The 25,660-nt window shown below is 54.6% G+C and overlaps 1 protein-coding gene across 2 annotated transcripts in view; it reads right to left on the reverse strand.

The window, feature by feature from the left end:
* LOC142917100 (ephrin type-A receptor 5-like) overlaps window positions 1-25,660 on the reverse strand; it is a 42,665-nt gene that overhangs the window by 14,538 nt on the left and 2,467 nt on the right. For both annotated transcript variants that reach the window (XM_076061796.1, XM_076061795.1), the window contains exons 2-6: window positions 12,349-12,413; window positions 8,524-9,196; window positions 7,759-7,914; window positions 6,323-6,688; window positions 3,071-3,195 (exon numbers count right to left, since the gene is read on the reverse strand). In XM_076061796.1, the coding sequence (XP_075917911.1) occupies window positions 3,071-3,195; window positions 6,323-6,688; window positions 7,759-7,914; window positions 8,524-9,196; window positions 12,349-12,413 (1,385 nt within the window). The remainder of the gene's footprint in view (window positions 1-3,070; window positions 3,196-6,322; window positions 6,689-7,758; window positions 7,915-8,523; window positions 9,197-12,348; window positions 12,414-25,660) is intronic.

Raw genomic sequence — 25,660 nt, forward strand, 5'->3', positions numbered from 1 at the left:
TATTTACGGATGCATACACCTAGATTTCTTTTTCCTTTCTTTCGTGACAAACAATTTATATTTTTTAATGAATAAAACCCGTAAGCCAGAAACACAAAAAACCAGATGTCGGTCATAAACAGGCCATATATATATAAAGAAATAATAAAACTCTCAAGGCGAGGATGTAACAGCTATCGGCAAAAATTTCCAGGTGAACAAGAGTTTGATGGGCCCTTAGGAAAGGTCCCTCCGAGGTCAGAACACCAAGAGAGTAGACACGGAGACGCCAACAGGGTAAATCGTATACATATTCTTTTCCTTATTTGCCAGTAAAAAAAAAGGCAACAACAAGAATAAGATAGAATTAGCGATCCTAACGCTCACTCCAATTAAGAACAGGCCACCAGACACATCAGTGAATTATTATCCAATGATTAATTCGCTATCAAATGATTTTCACCTTTAATACTTTTACTGTTAAAACAAAGCTTGGAGCAGGAATACCGAGTCACATCAAAGGTTATCGAGAAGGAATGAGACAATGGGTAAACTTGCAAAAGAATTTAAACAATATCCCAAGCAACCCCGACCACCTTTGTCCCTCTCACAGCGCGGAGAAGCAGGAATTACACCTTATCACAAGGGGCCATCTGGAAAAGCCAGCCGGGTTTGATGAGGAGACACACCCCACCCCACACACGGCAACCAGGCAAAGACAGTTTTAAAGAAAATTGCAATATAATATTAATAATAACAACGTGTTAACCTTACACGACATTCCATTATAGAACCTTACAGAACCAAGGGATATGGATTCCAACAATCAAGAAACAGACCTCTTAAACTCAGGATGATAATTATTTTTCTTTTTAATAATTCTATCATAACAATTCGAACCTCGGTAAAACTGAGAGGTGTCGGGAGGACGTAGTTACAAACACGAGTCTTGGCGAACATGGGACCAAATGGTATTTGAGAAATATAAGTCGAAAGTATAAAGAGGTGCTCCCGACCACCTTTGTCTCTCCCAAAGAGCGCGAGAGAGGAATTTCACGCCAGGGCAAACAGATCGTTATCGCGGGGACCATCTGCCACACACGGGACTTAGTAGTGGCCCCCACCCCACCCTGCACACGGGCAGCAAAAGAGCGTATCTACTCGTTCACCAACGTCCGTCGAGTCCGAACCAACTACTGAAAGAAGAATCAACTGATACGTATGATACACTGCCCCCCACTACACGACAAACCAGACGTCTGCTTGACGCAAAGAATCGATTCCGAACATTGGCCTACTCTTTCACCACTCATACCATTCAACACACACACACACGGGTCATTAACAAAGCCTAAAACCTCAAGCCATTGAACCATCCGTGATTGTGGAAACATCGCAACGACCGAGTGAATAATCCATCGTTTTTAAGAGTGTTCATAATTTTCCTCTGTAATATTGTGCTGGGGCTGTACTTCTAACCGCATAAATTACCAACTGACCCATTAAGAAGGATTAATTCTTGGCACCTCACCACGGAGCGCCGCTCGCGGGGGTGAAGAGCGTGCTCAACCGGTTCCCTGTCAGGGATCTGGCCACAATTAATTAAAAGATTGGCCCGAGATAAGGATCTAAAAAGGAAACATCGCCACCCATTGAGTCGCGTTGAGAAGTCGATTAGAAATACTTGAGTCGTTCGTTAATATTTTCTTTCTACATAATCTTGCTGGTATCCACGAATGAAATAACGAATTCAAACGCATATTTGTGCCTCCAAGAATAATACTGGTTGGAGTGCCCTTTCAACGAGTAGCGTTGCATAATAATTAGGCATCCTATTGTTAACAACGTGACAATAATTGCATTAAGGGCCGCGCATGATCAATAACCGAATGCTGTGTTGTGTGACAATTCAAGTAACGAAGCATTGCGGCCATCGAGTGTTGTTGATAAGGTAATTAGAAGTATTTCAGTCGAACGCTTTAAATTCATAATCGTTATGAATCAATGAACGAACATCAACGTGGTACTGTGCTGACGATTTCAAGCATAATAACTTCGCATATCAGAATGTATTAAGGATTGGATACGAATCAAAGACCAAGTGCCGTATTGTGTAATAATTCAAGTATACGAGTTTGCATATTATAAAGTTAAGGTTTGATAGAATAGTTCGCATATTTTTAATCTCTCTCTCAACAACCGATCGATTGCGTTACGCGTCGGGAATTAACCACAGGTGCCGCTATCGAGGTGAAACAACGCAATCGTGATGTTATCATGTTAACGCTGTGTTGAAATTCCAAATCCCGAGATTGAGTTTTCATATTATCCAAAAATTAAAGTTAGCTAGAAATAAAATTGATAAAAGCAGAACGTTTGTGTGTGATTCTTCCTGAAATCCTGCATAATATTGTTCTGCGTATGAGATCTGAATCCTGGGGACCTATCATAAGTACACTATCACCACACATAATCCATAACACACATAATTCATAATGTTCAATCGAGAGTAATCGTATCCTTATCGATAATACGGAATTAAAGAGCAGAGTCGAATCGACTCTCTCTCATTCACGCTCACAACGCCTGCGTCACTGCATACGATTAATTGCGTTATTCCAATTCATAACACAATCCTCGTCACCGAGGCTCGACCTTATAATCCATAACGACCTGCATTATCATAACCACGCCCACTCGCATAAATTAATACGATTATCTCTCGAATCAGCATAATTTATGCGCATAATTACACTGATTAACATAATCTCGGATAAATTATGCGAATCTCAAATTTCATTTAATTTTCATTATTTTCATCAATTTTCATAACACCTATATATACAACAATGTTTACTACACACCGCACCAGGGTACTCAATTTGAGGCTGAGTCGACCTAGGGGAGACCCAGGACTCGTTCAGATTATCGTCACCGGTGCCGGTTGCCGTGAGCGGGAATCGAACTCGAGACGCCGGGTTCGTAGCGCAGCGTAGCGCGTACCGCTGCACCACCGCTCAGCACGCACGCACGTGCACATTCACACGCACACGCGCGCAAGTAAAATGGATAATCGCGAGCCGCTACGCACCTCGTCAAAGCATTTGACTTCATAGTCCATAACGATGCCATTGGGCTGCTCCGGCTCGGCCCAGGTCAACAGGACGGCGTCTTCAGAGACGTTCTCCGTGTGGACACGCACCACGGGTGACGGTGCTGCGGGCAATCACAGCACGTGGTCACGCGCTAACTCATTTGTTTACCCCCCTGGCCAACGTCTCGAGGTGCGGTGAGTGACAATCGGTGTGCGTTTCCCCTTGCTGCTGAATGAAATACGAGTTGCGGTGAGATGTTCAAACACCAAGCAGACGGACGCCGCTTTGCGAGCAATCAACTCAACTTGCAACAGCCACACACGCGGTGCTTTGTGGTGAACATGCGAACATGGCTATGATGATGATAATTATAACAGATGATGCATTGTCTTTAAGAATAATAATTAGAGTGGTATATGCATTAAGAATAATATAATTATAATGTTACATGTGTAGTGGAGTAACGCGCGTGCTGGGGGGGTTTGCAAGCGGTGTGCACGGATGTGTGAGGTCGCATCGGGGCGAACAGGAGCAGCGAGAGACGCCCAAAAAAGATGCAGAGCAGTGATTGGCTGGCTGCAAATGCAGGCGGACAATTTAGATGCAGAGCGGTGATTGGCTGGCTGCAAATGCAGGCGGACAACTAAGATGAAGAGCGATGATTGGCTGGCTGCAAATGCAGGCGGACAATTTAGATGCAGAGCGGTGATTGGCTGGCTGCAAATGCAGGCGGACAACTAAGATGCAGAGCGGTGATTGGCTGGCTGCAAATGCAGGCGGCCAATTTAGATGCAGAGCGGTGATTGGCTGGCTGCAAATGCAGGAGGACAATTTAGATGGAGAGCGGTGATTGGCTGGCTGCAAATGCAGGCAGACAACTAAAATGCAGAGCGGTGATTGGCTGGCTGCAAATGCAGGCGGCCAATTTAGATGCAGAGCGGTGATTGGCTGGCTGCAGATGCAGGCGGACAACTAAGATGCAGAGCGGTGATTGGCTGGCTGCAAATGCAGGCGGCCAATTTAGATGCAGAGCGGTGATTGGCTGGCTGCAAATGCAGGCAGACAATTTAGATGCAGAGCGGTGATTGGCTGGCTGCAAATGCAGGCAGACAATTTAGATGCAGAGTGGTGATTGGCTGGCTGCAAATGCAGGCGGACAATTTAGATGCAGAGCGGTGATTGGCTGGCTGCAAATGCAGGCGGCCAATTTAGATGCAGAGCAGTGATTGGCTGGCTGCAAATGCAGGCGGACAACTAAGATGCAGAGCGGTGATTGGCTGGCTGCAAATGCAGGCGGACAACTAAGATGCAGAGCGGTGATTGGCTGGCTGCAAATGCAGGCGGCCAATTTAGATGCAGAGCGGTGATTGGCTGGCTGCAAATGCAGGCGGCCAATTTAGATGCAGAGCGGTGATTGGCTGGCTGCAAATGCAGGCGGACAATTTAGATGCAGAGTGGTGATTAGCTGGCTGCAAATGCAGGCGGACAACTAAGATGCAGAGCGGTGATTGACTGGCTGCAAATGCAGGCGGCCAATTTAGATGCAGAGCGGTGATTGGCTGGCTGCAAATGCAGGCGGCCAATTTAGATGCAGAGCAGTGATTGGCTGGCTGCAAATGCAGGCGGACAACTAAGATGCAGAGCGGTGATTGGCTGGCTGCAAATGCAGGCAGCCAATTTAGATGCAGAGCGGTGATTGGCTGGCTGCAAATGCAGGCGGACAACTAAGATGCAGAGCGGTGATTGGCTGGCTGCAAATGCAGGCGGCCAATTTAGATGCAGAGCGGTGATTGGCTGGCTGCAAATGCAGGCGGACAATTTAGATGCAGAGCGGTGATTGGCTGGCTGCAAATGCAGGCGGACAACTAAGATGCAGAGCGGTGATTGGCTGGCTGCAAATGCAGGCGGCCAATTTAGATGCAGAGCGGTGATTGCCTGGCTGCAAATGCAGGCGGACAATTTAGATGCAGAGTGGTGATTGGCTGGCTGCAAATGCAGACGGACAACTAAGATGCAGAGCGGTGATTGGCTGGCTGCAAATGCAGGCGGCCAATTTAGATGCAGAGCCGTGATTGGCTGGCTGCAAATGCAGGCAGACAACTAAGATGCAGAACGGTGATTGGCTGGCTGCAAATGCAGGCGGCCAATTTAGATGCAGAGCGGTGATTGGCTGGCTGCAAATGCAGGCGGACAATTTAGATGCAGAGTGGTGATTGGCTGGCTGCAAATGCAGGCGGACAACTAAGATGCAGAGCGGTGATTGGCTGGCTGCAAATGCAGGCGGCCAATTTAGATGCAGAGCGGTGATTGCCTTGCTGCAAATGCAGGCGGCCAATTTAGATGCAGAGCGGTGATTGGCTGGCTGCAAATGCAGGCGGACAATTTAGATGCAGAGTGGTGATTGGCTGGCTGCAAATGCAGGCGGACAACTAAGATGCAGAGCGGTGATTGGCTGGCTGCAAATGCAGGCGGCCAATTTAGATGCAGAGCGTTGATTGGCTGGCTGCAAATGCAGGCAGACAATTTAGATGCAGAGCAGTGATTGGCTGGCTGCAAATGCAGGCGGCCAATTTAGATGCAGAGCGGTGATTGGCTGGCTGCAAATGCAGGCGGACAACTAAGATGCAGAGCGGTGATTGGCTGGCTGCCAATGCAGGCGGCCAACTAAGATGCAGAGCGGTGATTGGCTGGCTGCAAATGCAGGCGGAGAACTAAGATGCAAAGCGGTGATTGGCTGGCTGCAAAGGCAGGCGGATAATTAAGATGCAGAGCGGTGATTGGCTGGCTGCAAATGCAGACGGCCAACTAAGATGCAGAGCGGTGATTGGCTGGCTGCAAATGCAGGCGGACAACTAAGATGCAGAGCGGTGATTGGCTGGCTGCAAAGGCAGGCGGATAATTAAGATGCAGAGCCGTGATTGGCTGGCTGCAAATGCAGACGGCCAACTAAGATGCAGAGCGGTGATTGGCTGGCTGCAAATGCAGGCGGCATTGTCTTTAATCATAATATAATTATCATGTTTTTGCATAGCATTTAAGAATAATATTATTATAATGTTACGTGCATGTTATAGCTTTTAAAAAAGGAGAATGTATTTTTAAAAAAATATTTTCAAAAACCATTTAAAAAAAGATAGAAAAAAAATATTTGACAAAAGCAACTAAATATCTAAAGATGAAAAAGAGATTTCAAAAAAAGAAAGACGATGGCCGTGAGCGAGAGGAGGAGGGGGGGGACGACGACTCACGATCCCGTGACGTGGCGACGTGGACGGCCGCGAACGCCGAGGGGACGCCGCTCAGGCGGGAGACGCCATTGGTGGCGTGCACCTCCAGGGTGTAGGCGGCGTTCTCACGCAGGCCGCTCACCTCCACCTTGGCGTTCGTCAGCGGGAGCGGAGGCCGGAACCTCACGGCCGGGCCGCACGGCGGCGCCGGCTCCTGGCCCCTCTCCCCACCCCCCCCCCGCAGGGGGGGCGGGTGGAGCCGGCACACGACGGAGTAGGCGAGGTCGGAGCGCCCGCCGGGATTCGCCGGCGGGCTCCACCGGAGCGTCACCGAGGCGGCGGCGGAGAGCGGCGAGGTGACGACGTCCCTGGGGGCCGACGGCGGCTCTGGCCGGGGGGGGGGGCGGAACGGAGTTTATAGAGTAGTGTAGTAGGTAGTGTATAGTGTAGTGTATAGTGTAGTGTATAGCGCAGTAGTGTATAGTGTAGTGTAGTACTGTATAGTAGTAGTGTATAGTGTAGTGTATAGTGTAGTGTATAGTGTAGTGTATAGTGTAGTGTAGTAGGTAGTGTATAGTGTAGTGTATAGTGTAGTGTATAGTAGTGTATAGTGTAGTGTAGTGTATAGTGTAGGGTAGTAGTTTATAGTGTAGTGTATAGTGTAGTAGTGTATAGTGCATAGTAGTGTATAGTGTAGTGTATAGTATAGTGTATAGTGTAGTAGTGTATAGTGTAGTGTACAGTGTAGTAGTGTATAGTGTAGTGTATAGTGTAGTGTATAGTGTAGTGTGTAGTGTAGTGTAGTAGGTAGTGTATAGTGTAGTGTAGTAGTGTATAGTGTAGTAGTGTATAGTGTAGTGTAGTAGTGTAGAGTGTAGTGTAGTAGTGTATAGTGTAGTGTAGTAGTGTATAGTATAGTGTAGTAGTGTATAGTGCAGTGTAGTAGTGTATAGTGTAGTGTATAGTGTAGTGTAGTAGTGTAGTGTATAGTGTAGTGTAGTAGTGTATAGTGTAGTGTATAGTGTAGTGTATAGTGTAGTGTGTAGTGTAGTGTAGTAGGTAGTGTATAGTGTAGTGTAGTAGTGTATAGTGTAGTAGTGTATAGTGTAGTGTAGTAGTGTAGAGTGTAGTGTAGTAGTGTATAGTGTAGTGTAGTAGTGTATAGTATAGTGTAGTAGTGTATAGTGCAGTGTAGTAGTGTATAGTGTAGTGTATAGTGTAGTGTAGTAGTGTAGTGTATAGTGTAGTGTAGTAGTGTATAGTGTAGTGTATAGTGTAGTGTATAGTGTAGTGTGTAGTGTAGTAGGTAGTGTATAGTGTAGTGTATAGTGTAGTGTAGTAGTGTATAGTGTAGTGTAGTAGTGTAGTGTATAGTGTAGTGTAGTACTGTATAGTGTAGTGTAGTAGTGTATAGTGTAGTAGTGTATAGTGTAGTGTATGGCGCATAGTGAACGAACTTGCACAGGCCACAGACTGGGGCTCGCCGCTGGGCCGGAAGTATCCATCGTGGCAGGTGCAGGACGTCGCTCCGATGACGCTGCCCGTGCTGTGTGGCGGACACCGGGAGCAGGAGCTGTCTTGGGCCGTCTCCTTATAAGAGCCCTGCTCACACACTGCACGCACAAAGGTCCCGCCCCCCGACCTGTAGCCTTTACAGACTCAGTTTAACACCTTTATTATGAACCTTTACAGACTGTTGGTGCTGTCAGTAGCGAGAGATGGGGAGAGAGATGAGCAGATGGGGAGAGAGATGAGCAGATGGGGAGAGAGATGAGATGGGGTGGGTGAGAGAGTGCGTGGGTGGGTAAGTGGTTGGGTGAGTGAGAAAGTGGGTGAGTGAGTGGATGAGTAGGTATGTGGGTGGGTGAGTGGGTGGGTGAGTGGGTGAGTGGGTGAGTGAGTGGGTGAGTGAGTGGTTGGGTGAATGGGTGAGTGAGTGAGTGAGTGGGTGGGTGGGTGAGTGAGTGAGTGAGTGGGTGGGCGAGTGAGTGAGTGGGTGGGTGAGTGGTTGAGTGAGTGAGTGGGTGAGTCAGTGGGTGAGTGAGTGAGTGGGTGGGAGGATAAGTGGTTGGGTGAGTGAGTGAGTAGGTGGGTGGGTGAGTGAGTGGGTGAGTGAGTGGGTGAGTGGGCGAGTGAGTGTGTGGGAGGTCCGCTGGGTCTTTCCACATCTCTCTCGAGGGTAAGCGATGATGAATCTACTAAAACAAATCCCAACGCGTCACCTTGGCAGGCGTTCCCCGCCTGCTGGTACCCGGCACGGCAGACGCAGCTCCCGGGGTGGCCCTCCCACTCGCCGTCGGCGTTGCAGAACATCGCCGGCTCCGGCTCCCCCTCGGGCCGGAGCGCGTGGCCCACGCACGCCCCCGTCACCTCCGACAGCGCCCACGGCCCGTCGCCGGCGGCCGGAGCGTCGGGGAACTCGGCGAGGTGGACCGCGAGGGCCGGGCAGCGCCTGCGGTAGACGCGCACGGACGCCAGCCACGCGCAGGCCCCCGTGTCGCGGAACGCCAGACGGAGGCCGCCCCGGGAGAGGGGCCCCACGTCGCCCGCCGCCTCGACCTCCGACCCGCCCGAGCCGACGACGTCGACCTTGGAGAAGAGCCGCCGCTCGTCGTCGGCGAAGACCCCGGCGGTGACGTCGCCGGGGTCGTCCGACTCCCGGTAGTAAACGTCCAACGTGTCGTCGTCGCAGCCGGCGGCGGAGGCGGCGGCGGCCGGGAGGCGACGGGGGCACCGGCGCCGTAAGCTGAAGCGGAACTCGAGGAAGATGCGGCGAGCGTCGCCGCGCGGGATCCAGGCGGTGCGCAGCCACTTGTCCTGCCTGGGCACGGCGGGGCGGCACTGCGCCTGGTACAGCCTGGGCCTTGAGCGTTGGCCACTCGTAGCCTGCTGCCACTGCGGTCGTGGTGAGGGGAGAGGGAGTGGAGTGTGGGAGGGAGTGTGGGGGGGAGTGTAGATGTCACAGTGATTCTGAAACATTGTTCTCCACTCCTTGAATCAATTTTTATAACCTGTAAACCGTTTTACTCGCCTCACGAGTTCGCGTCGCTCATTTTGGTCGGAGTTTATTTGCCGCCATGTCCTCAGGTTAAAGAGGCCCAACGCATGCTCGCCGATCAGATTCTGAGTGTGGAGCGAGCAAATCCAGATTCGTTGGTTATCGTACTTGGCGACTTTAACAAAGGTAATCTCAGCCACGAACTCCCCAAATACATACAATTCATTAAATGCCCAACCAGAGAAGGGAACACTCTGGATCACTGCTACACTACAGTCAGTAGAGCCTACCACGCCGTCCCCCGAGCAGCACTAGGACACTCTGACCATGCCATGGTCCACCTGATTCCTGCATACAGGCAGAAACTAAAACTCTGTAAACCTGCTGTGAGGACATCTAAACAGTGGACCAGTGAGGCTGTGGAAGATTTGCGGGCGTGCTTAGACTGTACTGACTGGGATATGTTCACGACTGCTACCAATAGTCTGGATGAACTCACAGAGGCTGTGACGTCCTACATCAGCTTCTATGAGGACTGCTGTATCCCAACACGTAACAAGGTGAACTTTAACAACAACAAGCCCTGGTTCTCAGCAAAGCTCAGAAGGTTGAGGTTGGAGAAAGAGGAAGCGTTTAGGAGTGGAGATAGAGACAGATTCAAGGAGTCGAAGAACAGGTTTAGCAAAGCGGTGAGAGAGGCTAAACGACTGTACTCAGAGAGACTAAAACACCAGTTCTCTACTAACGACTCTGCTTCTGTCTGGAGAGGGCTCAGGCAGATCACCAACTACAAGCCCAGAGCTCCCCACACCACTAACGACTCCCGCCTGGCCAACGACCTGAACGAGTTCTACTGCAGATTTGAAAGACAATTGGACTGTCCTGAACTACCCCTTCCCACTCAAGAGGCCCCATCCCCCACCCATACTATAGAGACGACTCTCTCCTTTCAGGAGGGAGACGTTAATAGACTTTTCAAGAGGCAGAATCCACGCAAAGCAGCCGGGCCGGACTCTGTCTCTCCAGCCACCCTCAGGCACTGCGCTGACCAGCTGTCTCCGGTGTTCACCTACCTCTTTAACACCTCCCTGGAGACATGCCATGTACCAGCCTGTCTCAAGTCCTCCACCATCATCCCTGTGCCCAAAAAGCTAAGGCCAACAGGACTAAATGATTACAGACCGGTCGCCCTTACATCTGTGGTAATGAAGTCTTTTGAGCGCCTGGTCCTGGCACACCTCAAAGCCATCACAGACCCTCTCCTGGACCCCCTTCAGTTTGCCTACAGAGCCAACAGGTCTGTGGACGACGCAGTTAACATGGCCCTCCACTTCATCCTACAGCATCTGGACGCCCCAGCATCCTACGCTAGGATCCTGTTTGTGGACTTCAGCTCTGCCTTCAACACCATCATCCCTGCCCTGCTTCAGGACAAGCTCTTCCAGCTGAATGTGCCCTACTGGATCACAGACTTCCTGTCTGACAGGAAGCAGTGCGTTAAGCTGGGAACACAAGTCTCTGACTCCAGCTCCATCAGCACCAGAACTCCTCAGGGCTGCGTCCTTTCCCCACTGCTCTTCTCTCTGTATACCAACAGCTGCACCTCCAATCATCTGTCCGTCAAACTCTTGAAGTTTGCGGACGACACCACCCTCATTGGGCTGATCTCTGGTGGGGATGAGTCTGACTATAGGTGGGAAGCTGACAACCTGGTGACCTGGTGTAGCCAGAACAACTTAGAGCTAAATGCTCTAAAGACAGTTGAGATGGTTGTGGACTTCAGGAAGAATACAGCCCCACTCACCCCCATCACCCTGTTAGACTCCCCAGTCAAAAGTGTAGAGTCCTTCCGCTTCCTGGGCACTATTCTCTCCTGGGACCTCAAGTGGGAACTGAACATCAGCTCCCTCACCAAGAAAGCTCAACAGAGGATTTACTTTCTATGGCAGCTGAAGAAATTCAACCTGCCAAAGACAATGATGGTGCAATTCTATACAGCAATCATTGAATCCATCCTCACCTCCTCCATAACCATCTGGTACGCTGCTGCCACTGCCAAGGACAAGAGCAGACTGCAGCGTATCATCCACACTGCTGAGAAGGTAATTGCCTGCAATCTACCAACCCTCGAGGACCTGCACACGACAAGGACCATGAGGCGAGCGAGGAAGATTGGGTTTCCTGCCGGTAAGGCATCACTCTCGACAGCCCAGGGGGGGGAACAGGAGCGCGGCGGCCCTTCCCCGCCCGGTGAGGAGTGCAGCGGCGGCAGCTCCCACACTAGTGGAGAGTCTGGGGGCGTCGGTACTTCGCGGGCAGGGTCGCAGGCAGGAGAGATCCCGGGGGCCGACGACCCTAACATAATCATCATCAGGTGTGAAAACCACAGCAAGAAATTTAGAAAAAAGTGGCGTTTTTTTAACGTTAGCACCACGGAGAGCGATTTGGCAGTTCAGAAGGACGAGTCCATCTATGTTCGGAAAAGAGGAGGGGGGAGACGAAAAATAATGGATGAGGTCTGAAGGCCACCGTAAGCGTGAACAATCAATTAAGACCCGAAATGGTTTATCAAATCCTTCCAATGATTGCTAAGCCAGAATCCATCTTCTCGGTTGAAATTGTCTCTGTGTTTGTATATGTGAATAGACTCATGAACGAATCTCTCATGGTAGCCAGATGGCTTGCAAAGAACCTCTGTCTTGGAGAAGTCAATGTCATGTGAGCCTACTGAATTATAACAGTGATCTGCCACGGCCGAGGTGTTGGTCCTACCGTGTTTCAGGTCTGCTTTGTGTTCACGAATGCGGTCCGAGACATGTCATTTGGTTTCTCCAATATAACTACTCCCACCGAGGCAACTTAGCGTTGTCTGTATTTATTTAAAGTTGCGCATTTTGATGATGTGACGTCACATTTCTCAAACCTCCCTCTCTCGTCACGCATCGTCACAAATGTCTGACCCCGCCCCCTAAGTGCGTGACGTCATCTATGGACGCCCCTCCCCCCCCAAACATCCACGGAGGTCTCGTGGCCTCCACGCTCGACTCACCCCATCGGGCGGGAAGGCGACCCAGCCGAGGTCGCCCTGCGCGGTCTCCGTGTCGAGCAGGTCCACTGCGGCGGGGTGGGTGGGTGGGGGGAGAGACACGCGCACGCGCGCACACAGAGAGAGACGAAGTTTCAAGCTTGTTAGGTACAAGCTGTACTACCCGGCTACGCCCGGGACGAGGATTCACCACGTCCCCCCAGTGGCGATGTTCACACAGCAGAGCAGGTACTCGTTTGATGCCGAGTCGACCTAAGGAAGGCCCAGGACCGGTAAAAAAATAATCGTCACCGGCGGTGGCCGTGAGCGGGAATCGAACTCGGGTCACTACACTACAACGCGTTACGCTTCCACGTGCGCGGGTCACGTGACAGATTTGACATCACAGCTCACTTGACGTGCAAAAAAAATAGATGCATTATTGAGCTACCCCCCTAAAGAAAAAGCAAAAGTGTATTTTTATAATTTTAGGATGGTGTACAGTCTGGAAAGCACCCACGTGGCAAATTTCCAGTTTGTTGCATGTCGGGAAGTACGCTAAACATTTTGAACAGACACGCACAATCACAACTTTGCCTTTTATATCTATGGAGATAGCGTTGTGAGCCATGCGGCTCTCAAGTCGGGTGCAGCCGCAACAAACAAAATATGAACACAGAACATCTTAAAGCGACAACGCGTAACAGAAACATCCTGGAAAAAAAACAGCAAATATTTAATATAAAACGCCGCGTGCAAAAAATCCCCACCATCGTGTACACGACGGCTGTCACGGACTGCCGGGGCAAGTGCTGCTGCTGCTCGCGAGTAGCAGCACCTACCAAGGCTACCGGCACTGTGGCACACGAGGGCGTGGGTGGCCAGCACCACGCCCGGCCGCCTTTGTCTCCCCAGTGGCGATGTTTACTACACACCGCACCAGGTTACTCATTTGAGCTTGAGTCGACCTAGGGGAGGCCCAGGACCGGTTCAGAGAATCGTCACTGACGGTGTTGGCCGTGAGAGGGAATCGAACTTGGGTCGCCGGGTTCGTAGCGCAGCGCGCTAACAGCTACATACACACACACAACAACTGCCATTCGCCACTAAGTGGTGGTGACATCACCACGACGCTTGTGCCAGGCCATGTGCACCTTGAGGCCACGCTGGCAGGTCACGGGGCAGACCCAGGTGCCACGGGTCGACTGACTGAGATGACCGAAATGACTGGCTGGTGCACCACCTGTGCCCCCTACTGTGCCAACCTGCTGTGCTTTAGCCACCCGGCGCTCCGCTCGTTGTTGTGAGCGTCGCTCCTCCACCCTCCGTTGTTGTTGGAGGGCGACTGCCTCCAACTGCCCAGTAGCGTCCTTCACGAGCCTCCTCCACAGAGGCCAATTTTGACACCGCTGGTATCAGTCATCGACAAGTCCACTCAGCTCCACGTCCTCCCGTACCACATCACTCCATCTCCTCTCTAGCCCGTGCCGCGCCCGTTTAGCCCCCTCGATCCGGCCGAACAAAAGCTGTTTCGGCATGCGGTGGCTGGGCATGCGGGCTACATGACCCAGCCTTGCCTGCCGGAGGAGCTCATCGATGGGACCTTGCCCAGATCTTTCAAGGATTTGTGAGCTCCTCACACAATCCAGTCTGGTTAAACCCAGGATGGATCGTAGGCAGGCCAGCCTAAATGTTTCAACCGGCGAAAATGCTCCATTAAGGGGGTCCACGTTTCGCAAGCGTAGAGAAGGGAGGGAATGACCGTGGCCGAGAAGACCTGAAGCTTAGTGCGGAGCGACAGACCAGGTAGCTTCCACACAGCGTTACGCAACCGATGAAAAGATATTGCCGCTCGACTGATTCGGAGTGAGACCTCTGCTGTTAAACTGGAGCCAGTCATAAGCACACTGCCCAGGTATGGGAAACTCTCCACTCTCTCCACAACTGCCCCATCACCGATTGGGAGTTGTGGGGGTGGAGTGTCCGATGGTACAAAATATCCAGGCAGGTGCTTAGTTTTGGTGTGGCTGAAGGTAAGGCCCCCATCTCTTAGTGGCACGCTCCAGTCTCAGCAGCAGCGTCTCCAATTCCTCCTCTGAATGAGCAGCTATTACCAAATCATCAGCATACATAACGTGGTTGAGCAATAGGGAGCCATCCCTTGACCGCACCCGGGCATCGATCAGCCTCCCATTATAGCTGTACCAAATGGAGATTCTCCCGGTACAGACACACACACTCACACACGTACACAGACACACACTCACACGTACTCAGACACACACTCACACGTACACAGACACACACTCACACGTACATACATGTACACACACTCACAGACACACACTCACACACGTACACAGACACACACTCACACGTACACTCACACGTACACAGACACACTCACGTACAAGACAAGACAAAGATCCCCATATAGCCTTAACAGACTGTAGGGGCAAGTGCTGTTAGCGAGCACCTATGAAGGCCGAAACGGTACACGAGGGGGTGGGTGGCCAGCACCACGCCCGACCGCCTTTGTCTCCCTAGTGGCAATGTACTCATTTGAGGCTGAGTCGACCTAAGGGAGGCCCGGGACCGGTTCGAATAATCGTCACTGGTGTTGGCTGTGAGCGGGAATCGAACCCGGGTTGCCAGGTTCATAGCGCAGCGCGCTAACCGCTACACTATCGCACATACATACACACGTACACACACGTACACACACTCACACGTACACAAACACACACACTCACACGTACACAGACACACACTCACACGTACACAGACACACTCATGTACACACACATACGTACACACACGTACACAAACACACACTCACACGTACACACACGTACACACTGTGATGCCGCCGCCACGGAGCCGATCGGCGGGTGGCCCACCTGCGATCTCGCCGCTCTGAGCGGCGAGGCCGACATTGCTCCACCCCACCACCTCCCCACCCCCCCCCCCCCACCGGAACACACACGCACGCACTCCCCCCCACCATTAGAGCGCGTGGGGAGACACCCTGGCCGACAGGTTTTCACCCAGAAGCCCTCGTAAAGGGATAATCTTCACGGTTTCCTGCAGCAAGGGAATTGGACGGTCTCCCCCGACGCTAACACCCACCGCGGCGCCGTGACTTTGGTTGTAATTACATGGTCACGACGGGGCTGCCGAGCCACCGCGGGTAGACAGCACACACAACACACACGGGTCAGCAGGCAGGTAGGAGGGCAGAGCCACGAGCGGCGGGAAAGCAGGGTCGCCCTCTGGCTGGAGGGTCGCTGAGCAGGTAAATTTAGATGCGGACGTCGCTGAAAGCAACGGCCCGGGGGATGCTGGGATACAGATGGGCCTACCGATTGGCGGGTGATCCCAGCGAGCTGATTGGCCCGCGAGTCGGCACCAGGTAGCCCCTTTGATGTAGAAAGAATAAAGCGGGTCAGGGCGAAGGAAAAAGGTTCTCTGGCTACTCGAGTCAACCCCAGGCCCGTCAACTCCCGAGTCCAGCCGCGCGAACGTCCGTGGGACGTATCGACGCGCCGCGAGGACCAGACGGCAGTGACGACGAACCGTGAGTAAGAGAGAGAGAGAGGGAGTTGGGACTTAGCTTAAGAGCAAAACCGGAGAGGGTAAAGGGGAGAAGGACAGGTAGAGTGTAGTGCCGACTATCGAGAGATAGATCGGTCCTGCCCCGCTGATCCCGACTGACTCGGTTAAATAAGGGCTCGCCGACGCGGTGGAATAAATCGTCGGCGGTTACATAACGGACTGGTGTGGTTTTTGCGGAAGCGTGGGTGCGCTTGCTGTCGCGGTGGTCGTTACATAACAGACTGGTGTGGTTATTGCGGAAGCGTGGGTGCGCTTGCTGTCGCGGTGGTCGTTACATAACAGACTGGTGTGGTGGTTTTTGCGAGGGTGTGGAAAGAGAGTGGAAGCGTGGGTTCGCTTGCTGTTCTCGGTGGTCGCCGCGTGTGTGGAGCGGCGCCGCGTGGATTGTGTGCGCTACGAACCGTCGGCTGCGGACTCCTGCGTTGCGAGCGGATACCCGTCTCGCACGCATGCCCATCGCATAGCCCTTTAAACCCGTTTAAACCAATCCCCCCAAGCGTCGGAGTGAGCACGAACGACGTCGCTTACCCTCCGACCTTTGACCCCCTGTTACCCGCGTGTGATTGGTGCGTGGGACTGCGCGGGCGGGGAGCGTCGCGTTTGGGTGCCGGCGAAGCGCTAGCGGGTCCCAGGGAGGTCGAGTGTGATGCCCCACCGGCAGGAGACCCGGACTCGGGGGGGGACGGCACAGGGGGGGGAACAGGAGCGCGACGACCTTTCCCCGCCAGGGGAGGAGTGCGGCGGCGGCAGCTCCCACACTAGTGGAGAGTCTGGGAGCGTCGGTACTTCGCGGACAGGGTCGCAGGCAGGGGAGATCCCGGGGGCCGGCGACCCTAACAATATGGTGTCAGAGGCGGTACGAACCCCCGCGTTACCCCACGCGAAAATAAGGCATATATTCACTGGCCGGGGTACACCTTCGTGGAGAGCATTTGCCCGCAACGTCCTAGGGGCTAAGGAAATTAATGGGTGGATGGACGCGCAGACGCTACGTCAACTTAATATGAATCTGGATGGGCGGGCAGCCGATTTTGTGGAAGCCCTACCCGCAAGCGCGCAGACACAGCTAGAGGAGCTGATGCGCCGACTTGATCTGCGCTTCGGTACGCGCGATGAGGAGGAGGCAAAAGCGGCCTTAGAGGCACGCCGTCGCCAACCTGGCGAGGACCTGCGCGATTATGCCGAGGATGTGCGTGAGCTAACAAAGATCGCACGCCCGAGGCACACCACGGAAGCGATTGAGGAGCTGGCCACAGAGAAAATCCAGCGATACTTAATGCGCACGGCGTGGTGGCAGCCAGACGTGAACTGTACGCGCCTCTCCTTTGATGCCCTTGTCGAGCGCGCGCGCAAATGTGAAAGAATTTCTAGCGAACGCGCACAGCTCCGAGGACTGGGACGGGAGCGCACCATCGCAAGTCTGTCCACCGAGGAGGAAGAGGAGGAACAGGAGCTCACCAGGATGGTAGGGGGTCGGGAAAGGGGGCCTCCGGTATCCCGCGAGACCACCCCGGGATGGGTAGCGGGGATACAGGCGGGCATCGGGGGGATCGACAACAAAGTAACCCAAGTGGACAACAACGTAACCCAAGTGCGGGCACATGTGACTACGCTGCAGACTACGGTAGAGACGATTCAGACCGAGTTGGGAGGGCTAGCTGGGAGGGTAGCCCGACTAGAAGCAGAGTCTGGGCAGCGGCGCACGGGGGGGAGAGGGAGCGGGCAGGGTGCCCACTATGGAGCCGCCACCCCCCCCCGGGCGTGTTATATGTGCGGCCGTCAGGGGCATCTCATGAGAGACTGCCCACAGATCGCCCGCGCTAGATATACCGAAGGGTTAAAACGCCAACGCCCCCTAGAGAGTGGACCACCTAGGGGTGCAATCACCGAGGTCCCGAAACAAAGCGACGATGGTAATAATGGTAAGCAAGTGACACCCACACAGGTCACGGCCACAACACCCAAGGACGCGGTGAGGACGGGCGACTGGCTACGGGAGCTGGTGGCAGGAATCACGGGGGCCACGTCACTGGTGGAAGGACAGGTGAACGGACAGCGCACCCGGATCCTACTGGACACGGGGGCCGTAGCCTCACTCGTGAGCGCCGCGCACTGCAGCGTGCTCGGGGTTGACGTGAGCCGCCTGCCGGCCCCGGATTGTGCGCTGCACACAGCGAGCGGAGCCGGGATGGGGTTGCTGGGAAGGATCTCCCTCGAGGTCCGTCTCGGAAACCAGGTGTGCACTCAGGAGTTCTACGTCTCGAGTGTGCTGTGCCACGAGTGTATCGCAGGTACCGACCTCCTGGAAAAGCTGGGGCTCAACGTGCAGCCCCGACAGCGGTGCGCCACCGTGGAAGGCAGCGGGGAACGGATTCCATTCCTGGGACGGGAGCCGAATCGCCCCCGCTTCACACCTGTGGCCGCTACCCTGACGACGGCCGTCACCATCGGGCCGCTCGCCGAGATGCTGGTACCTGTGGCGACACCCTCCACCGACCCCGCGCACCGACCATCGGGAGAGGTAATGCTAACTCCTTATCCGGAGTTGGCAAAACGATACGGGGTTGTGGGGTCAGCCACGTTGGTAAACGCCGATGGGGGCCGATTGTTCATGCGTGTGTTTAACCCCCACGGCACCCCAGCAATACTACGACGGCGCACCACAGTAGCCACCGTGCACCCCCTACACGCGCGCCACTCCAGCGACTCGGTATTCGCACTCTGGGCGGAGGACCCCGGTCGCCCCGAGGACCAACAAGACCTGGCCTGGCGAGTCGGCCCGACTCCCCACGCCGAGGTCGTCCCCCTTCTTGACGCGGTACACGTACCTTGGGCAGATTTACCCAAGGGAGAGGCCGATCAGCTACGCGGGTTACTGCGGGAGTACGCCGACGTGTTCAGCGAACACGATTCAGACGTGGGTCGCACAGATCTCGTTAAGCACCAAATCGACACCGGGGCCGCCCGACCCATAAAACTCCCCGCGTACCGCGTGGGCGCACCCGAACGCGCCCAGATCAAAGAGGCGGTCAGGGACATGCTCCGCGATAACATAATTCAGCCCTCGGCGAGCCCCTGGTCTGCCCCGGTGGTGCTAGTAACAAAAAAGGACGGGTCAACCCGGTTTTGCGTCGATTACCGCAAACTAAACGCAGTCACCCTCGGCGACGCCTTTCCCATACCGCGCATCGACGACACCTTTGACAGCCTCGCCGGAGCGCGGTATTTTTCCACCCTCGATCTCGCGTCCGGGTACTGGCAGGTGGAGATGACGGAGGAGGATCGGCCAAAAACCGCATTCACCACCCCGATGGGACTATTCGAGTTTCGAGTACTCCCGTTCGGGCTCACCAACGCGCCCGCGACGTTCCAGCGGCTGATGGAGTTGGTGATGCGGGGCTTGCAGTGGGAGCAATGCCTGATTTACCTGGATGATGTGATCGTGTTCAGTAGATCTCTGTCTGAGCACTGGTCCAGGTTACGGGAGGTGTTCCGGCGACTGCGAGCGGCTCATCTCAAGCTCAAGCCGCGTAAGTGTTACCTCGCACAGCGCGAGGTGGGGTACCTCGGACATCGCGTCAGCGAGGCGGGGGTGCGCACCGATCCAGACAAGGTACGCGCCGTAGTGGATTGGCCACAGCCAAGAAACCTGTCGGAGATAAGGTCATTCTTGGGGCTCGCCACCTATTACCGTCGGTTTGTAAAGGGATTCAGCGAGATTGCACGCCCCCTCACCCAACTCACTTCCCCCAAGAACCCCTATCAGTGGACGGAGGCCTGCCAGACGGCCTTCACCACCCTCAAAGACCACCTCACACACACCCCCACACTGGCTTTCCCCGATTTTACCACCGACTTTATTTTGGACACCGACGCCTGCAGCAGCGGGCTGGGTGCGGTGTTGTCGCAGGTGCAGGAAGGGGTGGAACGGGTGATTGCGTACGCCAGCCGGACCCTGAGCGGGGCCGAGCTGAACTACTGTGTGACCCGTCAGGAATTGTACGCTGTGATCTTCGCGTGTAAACAGTTTCGGCCGTATTTATACGGCAGGAAATGTCGAGTGCGCACGGACCATTATGCTCTGCAGTTCCTCCTCACCTTCAAGGAACCGCGGGGGCAGATGGCCCGATGGCTGGCGCAGCTGCAGGAGTACAACCTGCAGATCGAATACCGGGCGGGGCGGACGCATGCAAACGCGGACGCATTATCACGGCGACCCGCGGTGTGTGCCGAGACGAGGGCGGAGGAGGCCTGCCCGTGCTTCACGGGGGGACGTTGCCGACAGGCAACGGACCCCCGGGAACCCGCTGAACCTAACCCCCCCCCGGCGAGAGAGAGTGCGGTATGCGCCACAGAGACCCCCACAGGTGGAGGCGCGGACCCAGTCGGCCGCCCGGCGAGCGCAGGGCCCACGACTCGGGACCCCGTGGACCACCCCGCCCCGATCGGACGGATCCAGGAGGACGTCGGCTGCGCCTTCCCGGGCCTGAGCGACGAGCAGCTGAGGCAGACCCAGCAGCGGGATCCGGATCTGGCGGTGGTGGAAGCGGCCCTGCGGGAGGGGAAAAGCACCCTACCAGGGCCCTGGAGCGGTTTGTATGCCCGGTTGTGTGTGCAGAACGGGGTGGTACGGGAGTTAACCGAGGCCGGCCAGCCGGGGTGCATCTGTGTTCCCGCCCAGGTGCGACCCCAGCTGCTACGGCTGGTACACGACCACCCGCTCGGGGGCCATGACGGGGAACGGCGCACTCGGGAGACTCTGCGTCGCCAGTATCTCTGGCCCAAATTGACGCAAGATGTGGCCGCCTGGGTACAGGGCTGCCGCGCTTGTCAGCAGTGCGGGCCGAAACCGGCACGATACCAAGTACCCCTAAGGCCGTTCCGCGTCAGTCGGACTAACCAGCTGGTCGGCATCGATCTCCAGGGGCCATTCCCACGATCCCACCGGGGCAACCGCTATATCCTCGTAGCGGTGGAATACTTCACCCGCTACCCCGTGGCGGTGGCCATCCCCGATAAAACGGCCCTGGTAGTAGCCCGGGCGTTCGTGGAGCACTATGTACTTAAGCACGGGATCCCGGAGCGAGTCCTTACCGACCAGGGTAGCGAGTTCGAGGCCGAGTTGTTTCAGGCGCTGTGCCGGGAGTTCGGGATCCAGAAAGAACGAACCACGGCGTACCACCCCCAGGCGAACGGTATGGTTGAACGTATGAATCAGACTCTGGCCGGAAAGCTCAAGCGTATGGCGGCCGCAAACCAACGGGATTGGGACGAACACCTCCCCTACGCCCTGTTCGCCTACGCCACCACGGTGCACACATCGACGGGCCAAACCCCGTTCCTAATGATGTTTGGTCGTGAGTCTCGTCTACCCGCAGACTTGCTGTTCGGCATTCCTCCACCCCAAACGGAGGAAGGGAGTCGCCCCGTGGAACATCTGATGAAGATGGCAAACTACCCTTTCTGGATGTCTTAATTAAAAGGAGACATGATGGTTCAATGAGCCACTCTGTCTACAGGAAAGCTACCCATACAGATGCTTACTTGAAACCGGATTCCCACCACCATCCATCCCAGAAGAACTGCCTCATCAAGACTCTATACCATAGAGCCCAATGCATTTCCGACCAGGAACACATTACCAGTGAACTCAAGCACGTACACCAGGCTCTCAGGGCTAATGGCTACTCCGACTACACAATCCGCAAAGCCATCACTCCAGTCATGAAGAAGGATCCTCTTGTGGAGCCACTCAAAACCATCACCTTACCCTACATTGCAGGGGTCACTAAAAAGATCTCCAAAATCCTGAATAAACACAAGATCCAGGTCCGATTCAACACAGTACACAAAATCCGTGATTTAGTTCCATCTGTAAAAGATGCTCTTCCAGACATACAGTACCCAGGCGTTTACAAACTAAAGTGCCTCTGTGGTAGTAGCTACATTGGAGAAACCAAAAGACATATCTCGGACCGCATCCGCGAACATAAAGCAGACTTGAAACACGGTAAGACGAACTCCTCTGCCGTGGCAGATCACTGTTACAATTCAGTGGGCTCACATGACATTGACTTCTCCAAGACGGAGGTTCTTTGCAAACCAACCGGCTACCATGAGAGATTCGTTCATGAGGCCATTCACATATACAAGCACAGAGACAATTTCAACCGAGAAGATGGATTCAGGCTTAGTAACCACTGGAAAGATGTGTTAAATCATTTCTGTTCTTAATTAATTGTAATTTTACGATGTCCTTCAGACCGCAGCTCTTTCGCCAGCATTGCCTCTTAATACCTCTCACACCACGGTTAATGGTATGGTTTACAACATGGAGCATACTAGGGCCTCGCAGCTGTCTCTCTCCCCCTCCTCTGTTCCGACCATGGACGAACTCGTCCGTCTGAACGGGGCCCATAGCTATCCGTGGTACGGAAATTTGAGGGTAAGAATCCACCCATTTTTTCGCCATATAGCATTGTGATATATAACGACTTATGGTTGGTAGCTTAGCTGATTGGAGAATATAGAGTTTATTGATAACATGAAGGTAATTTATATTTTAGTTTTCATTGGTTCACTATATAGTACTGTGAATAGCTCAGATGTGTAGTCATTTCTGTGACCAGTCACTAGCAAATCACCCAGTTATTTCAATGCTAAATTCGCCTAGTTATTTCAATGCTAAATTCTCCTGTTTGATTTGTACTAAGTGCCTCGGTGAATGTGTATGCTCTGACTTCAACGTAGCTATTTCTGTAGCAGTTACAAGCGAATCACTCAGCCATTTCAATGCTAAATTCTATGCTAATCCCATTGTCAAGGGGTGCCTCTGCGGATGTGTATGCCTTAACTTAGCTATTTCAATGCTAAATTCTATGCTAATTCCTTTTAACAATGGGTGCCTCTGCGGATGTGTATGCTTTAACTTTTAACATAGCTATTTCTGTGACCAGTCACAAGCTAATCATTCAGCCATTTCAATGCTAAATTTTATGCTAATTCCTGTGTCAAGGCTCTTTGTTCCTCTCACACAGCTTAAAAGCCGTGATCTGAACGTGGCTCTCTCACTCCAGCGCTGTCCTACCAGACAGTCTCGCCCCCTTCACCTGATGAAGGCCGCTTGTGTTGTGGCCGAAACGTCGTGAGAATATTATTGTGTTATTTTATTTTATCAATTTATTATTTTATTCTCATTCTACGTGACTTTACCGAAAGAACCAAAGAAATCTGATGGAGACCCTACGAGGGGTCCGGGACCGGGCCTACCCGCAAGGGGAGGCCGCGCATCGGCGACAGGAACAGAGCACCCGACCCCGCGTGGAGCCCCCCCTTTTCTTGACAGGTACCAAGGTGTGGCTACACACCCCTCGCGTCGGGGCCGGACAGGTGGGGAAGCTGACCACCTACTGGCGGGGACCCTGGACCGTGGTACGGCAGATCTCTCCCTGGACGGTACTAATCCAGGGTGGGGAGAGGGGCCGAGAAATGGTGGCTAACGTCCGCCGCTTAAAACCATGGAGGGCAGCCCCGGCGGGGGAGAACCTCGCTGCCCGAGTACCGCGAAATCCCGGTGCCCCTGCGCCACCCGTGCTCGGGGGCCTCGCGCACTACATGGGCCCCGCCGTGCCCCCAGCCCCGAGGCGTCCCGGCTCCGCCAGAGGACGGCGGGGACGCCGCCCCTTAAACCCCGCTGCCGCGGAGTTTGTCCCCCAGCCCCCAGGTGCCGAGGGATCGGAGGAGCCACTGGAGTGGAGAAGGAGACCGCTGCAGGAAACCCCGAGGACGGAGCCACTTCCCCCGAGGCCAGCCACGAGATCCGGGCGGATCCCCCGGACCACGCAGCGCTACCTCGTGGGCGCGGCCCAGGCGAGGTGCTCCAGTCAACCCGGGACGGGGACTGGCACCTCGGGGGGCTATGTGATGCCGCCGCCATGGAGCCGATCGGCGGGTGGCCCACCTGCGATCTCGCCGCTCCGAGCGGCGAGGCCGACATTGCTCCACCCCACCACCTCCCCACCCCCCCCCCCCACCGGAACACACACGCACGCACTCCCCCCCACCATTAGAGCGCGTGGGGAGACACCCTGGCCGACAGGTTTTCACCCAGAAGCCCTCGTAAAGGGATAATCTTCACGGTTTCCTGCAGCAAGGGAATTGGACGGTCTCCCCCGACGCTAACACCCACCGCGGCGCCGTGACTTTGGTTGTAATTACATGGTCACGACGGGGCTGCCGAGCCACCGCGGGTAGACAGCACACACAACACACACGGGTCAGCAGGCAGGTAGGAGGGCAGAGCCACGAGCGGCGGGAAAGCAGGGTCGCCCTCTGGCTGGAGGGTCGCTGAGCAGGTAAATTTAGATGCGGACGTCGCTGAAAGCAATGGCCCGGGGGATGCTGGGATACAGATGGGCCTACCGATTGGCGGGTGATCCCAGCGAGCTGATTGGCCCGCGAGTCGGCACCAGGTAGCCCCTTTGATGTAGAAAGAATAAAGCGGGTCAGGGCGAAGGAAAAAGGTTCTCTGGCTACTCGAGTCAACCCCAGGCCCGTCAACTCCCGAGTCCAGCCGCGCGAACGTCCGTGGGACGTATCGACGCGCCGCGAGGACCAGACGGCAGTGACGACGAACCGTGAGTAAGAGAGAGAGAGAGGGAGTTGGGACTTAGCTTAAGAGCAAAACCGGAGAGGGTAAAGGGGAGAAGGACAGGTAGAGTGTAGTGCCGACTATCGAGAGATAGATCGGTCCTGCCCCGCTGATCCCGACTGACTCGGTTAAATAAGGGCTCGCCGACGCGGTGGAATAAATCGTCGGCGGTTACATAACGGACTGGTGTGGTTTTTGCGGAAGCGTGGGTGCGCTTGCTGTCGCGGTGGTCGTTACATAACAGACTGGTGTGGTTATTGCGGAAGCGTGGGTGCGCTTGCTGTCGCGGTGGTCGTTACATAACAGACTGGTGTGGTGGTTTTTGCGAGGGTGTGGAAAGAGAGTGGAAGCGTGGGTTCGCTTGCTGTTCTCGGTGGTCGCCGCGTGTGTGGAGCGGCGCCGCGTGGATTGTGTGCGCTACGAACCGTCGGCTGCGGACTCCTGCGTTGCGAGCAGATACCCGTCTCGCACGCATGCCCATCGCATAGCCCTTTAAACCCGTTTAAACCAATCCCCCCAAGCGTCGGAGTGAGCACGAACGACGTCGCTTACCCTCCGACCTTTGACCCCCTGTTACCCGCGTGTGATTGGTGCGTGGGACTGCGCGGGCGGGGAGCGTCGCGTTTGGGTGCCGGCGAAGCGCTAGCGGGTCCCAGGGAGGTCGAGTGTGATGCCCCACCGGCAGGAGACCCGGACTCGGGGGGGGACGGCACAGGGGGGGGAACAGGAGCGCGACGACCTTTCCCCGCCAGGGGAGGAGTGCGGCGGCGGCAGCTCCCACACTAGTGGAGAGTCTGGGAGCGTCGGTACTTCGCGGACAGGGTCGCAGGCAGGGGAGATCCCGGGGGCCGGCGACCCTAACAACACTCTCTCTTCATGTGGTCGCATGGATTTTTCCCTCCGTGTCCTCCGCTTCCCCCACCACCCCCACCCCCACATCGAGAATGGACGTGGCCGCCACGCGGGGCATCATCATCATCATCATCAGTTTGTGGTCACCGCTCGCTGTGCATCATCTCAGCACGCGGTGAGACGCTTCGAGCGGCGTCGGCGTCGTCTAAACAAGCGAGC

This window comes from Petromyzon marinus, unplaced genomic scaffold (genome assembly GCF_048934315.1).
Source record: "Petromyzon marinus isolate PM22_M1 ecotype Great Lakes invasive population unplaced genomic scaffold, UKy_Petmar_22M1.pri1.0 PM_G_Scaffold_41, whole genome shotgun sequence".
Taxonomy (NCBI): domain Eukaryota; kingdom Metazoa; phylum Chordata; class Hyperoartia; order Petromyzontiformes; family Petromyzontidae; genus Petromyzon; species Petromyzon marinus.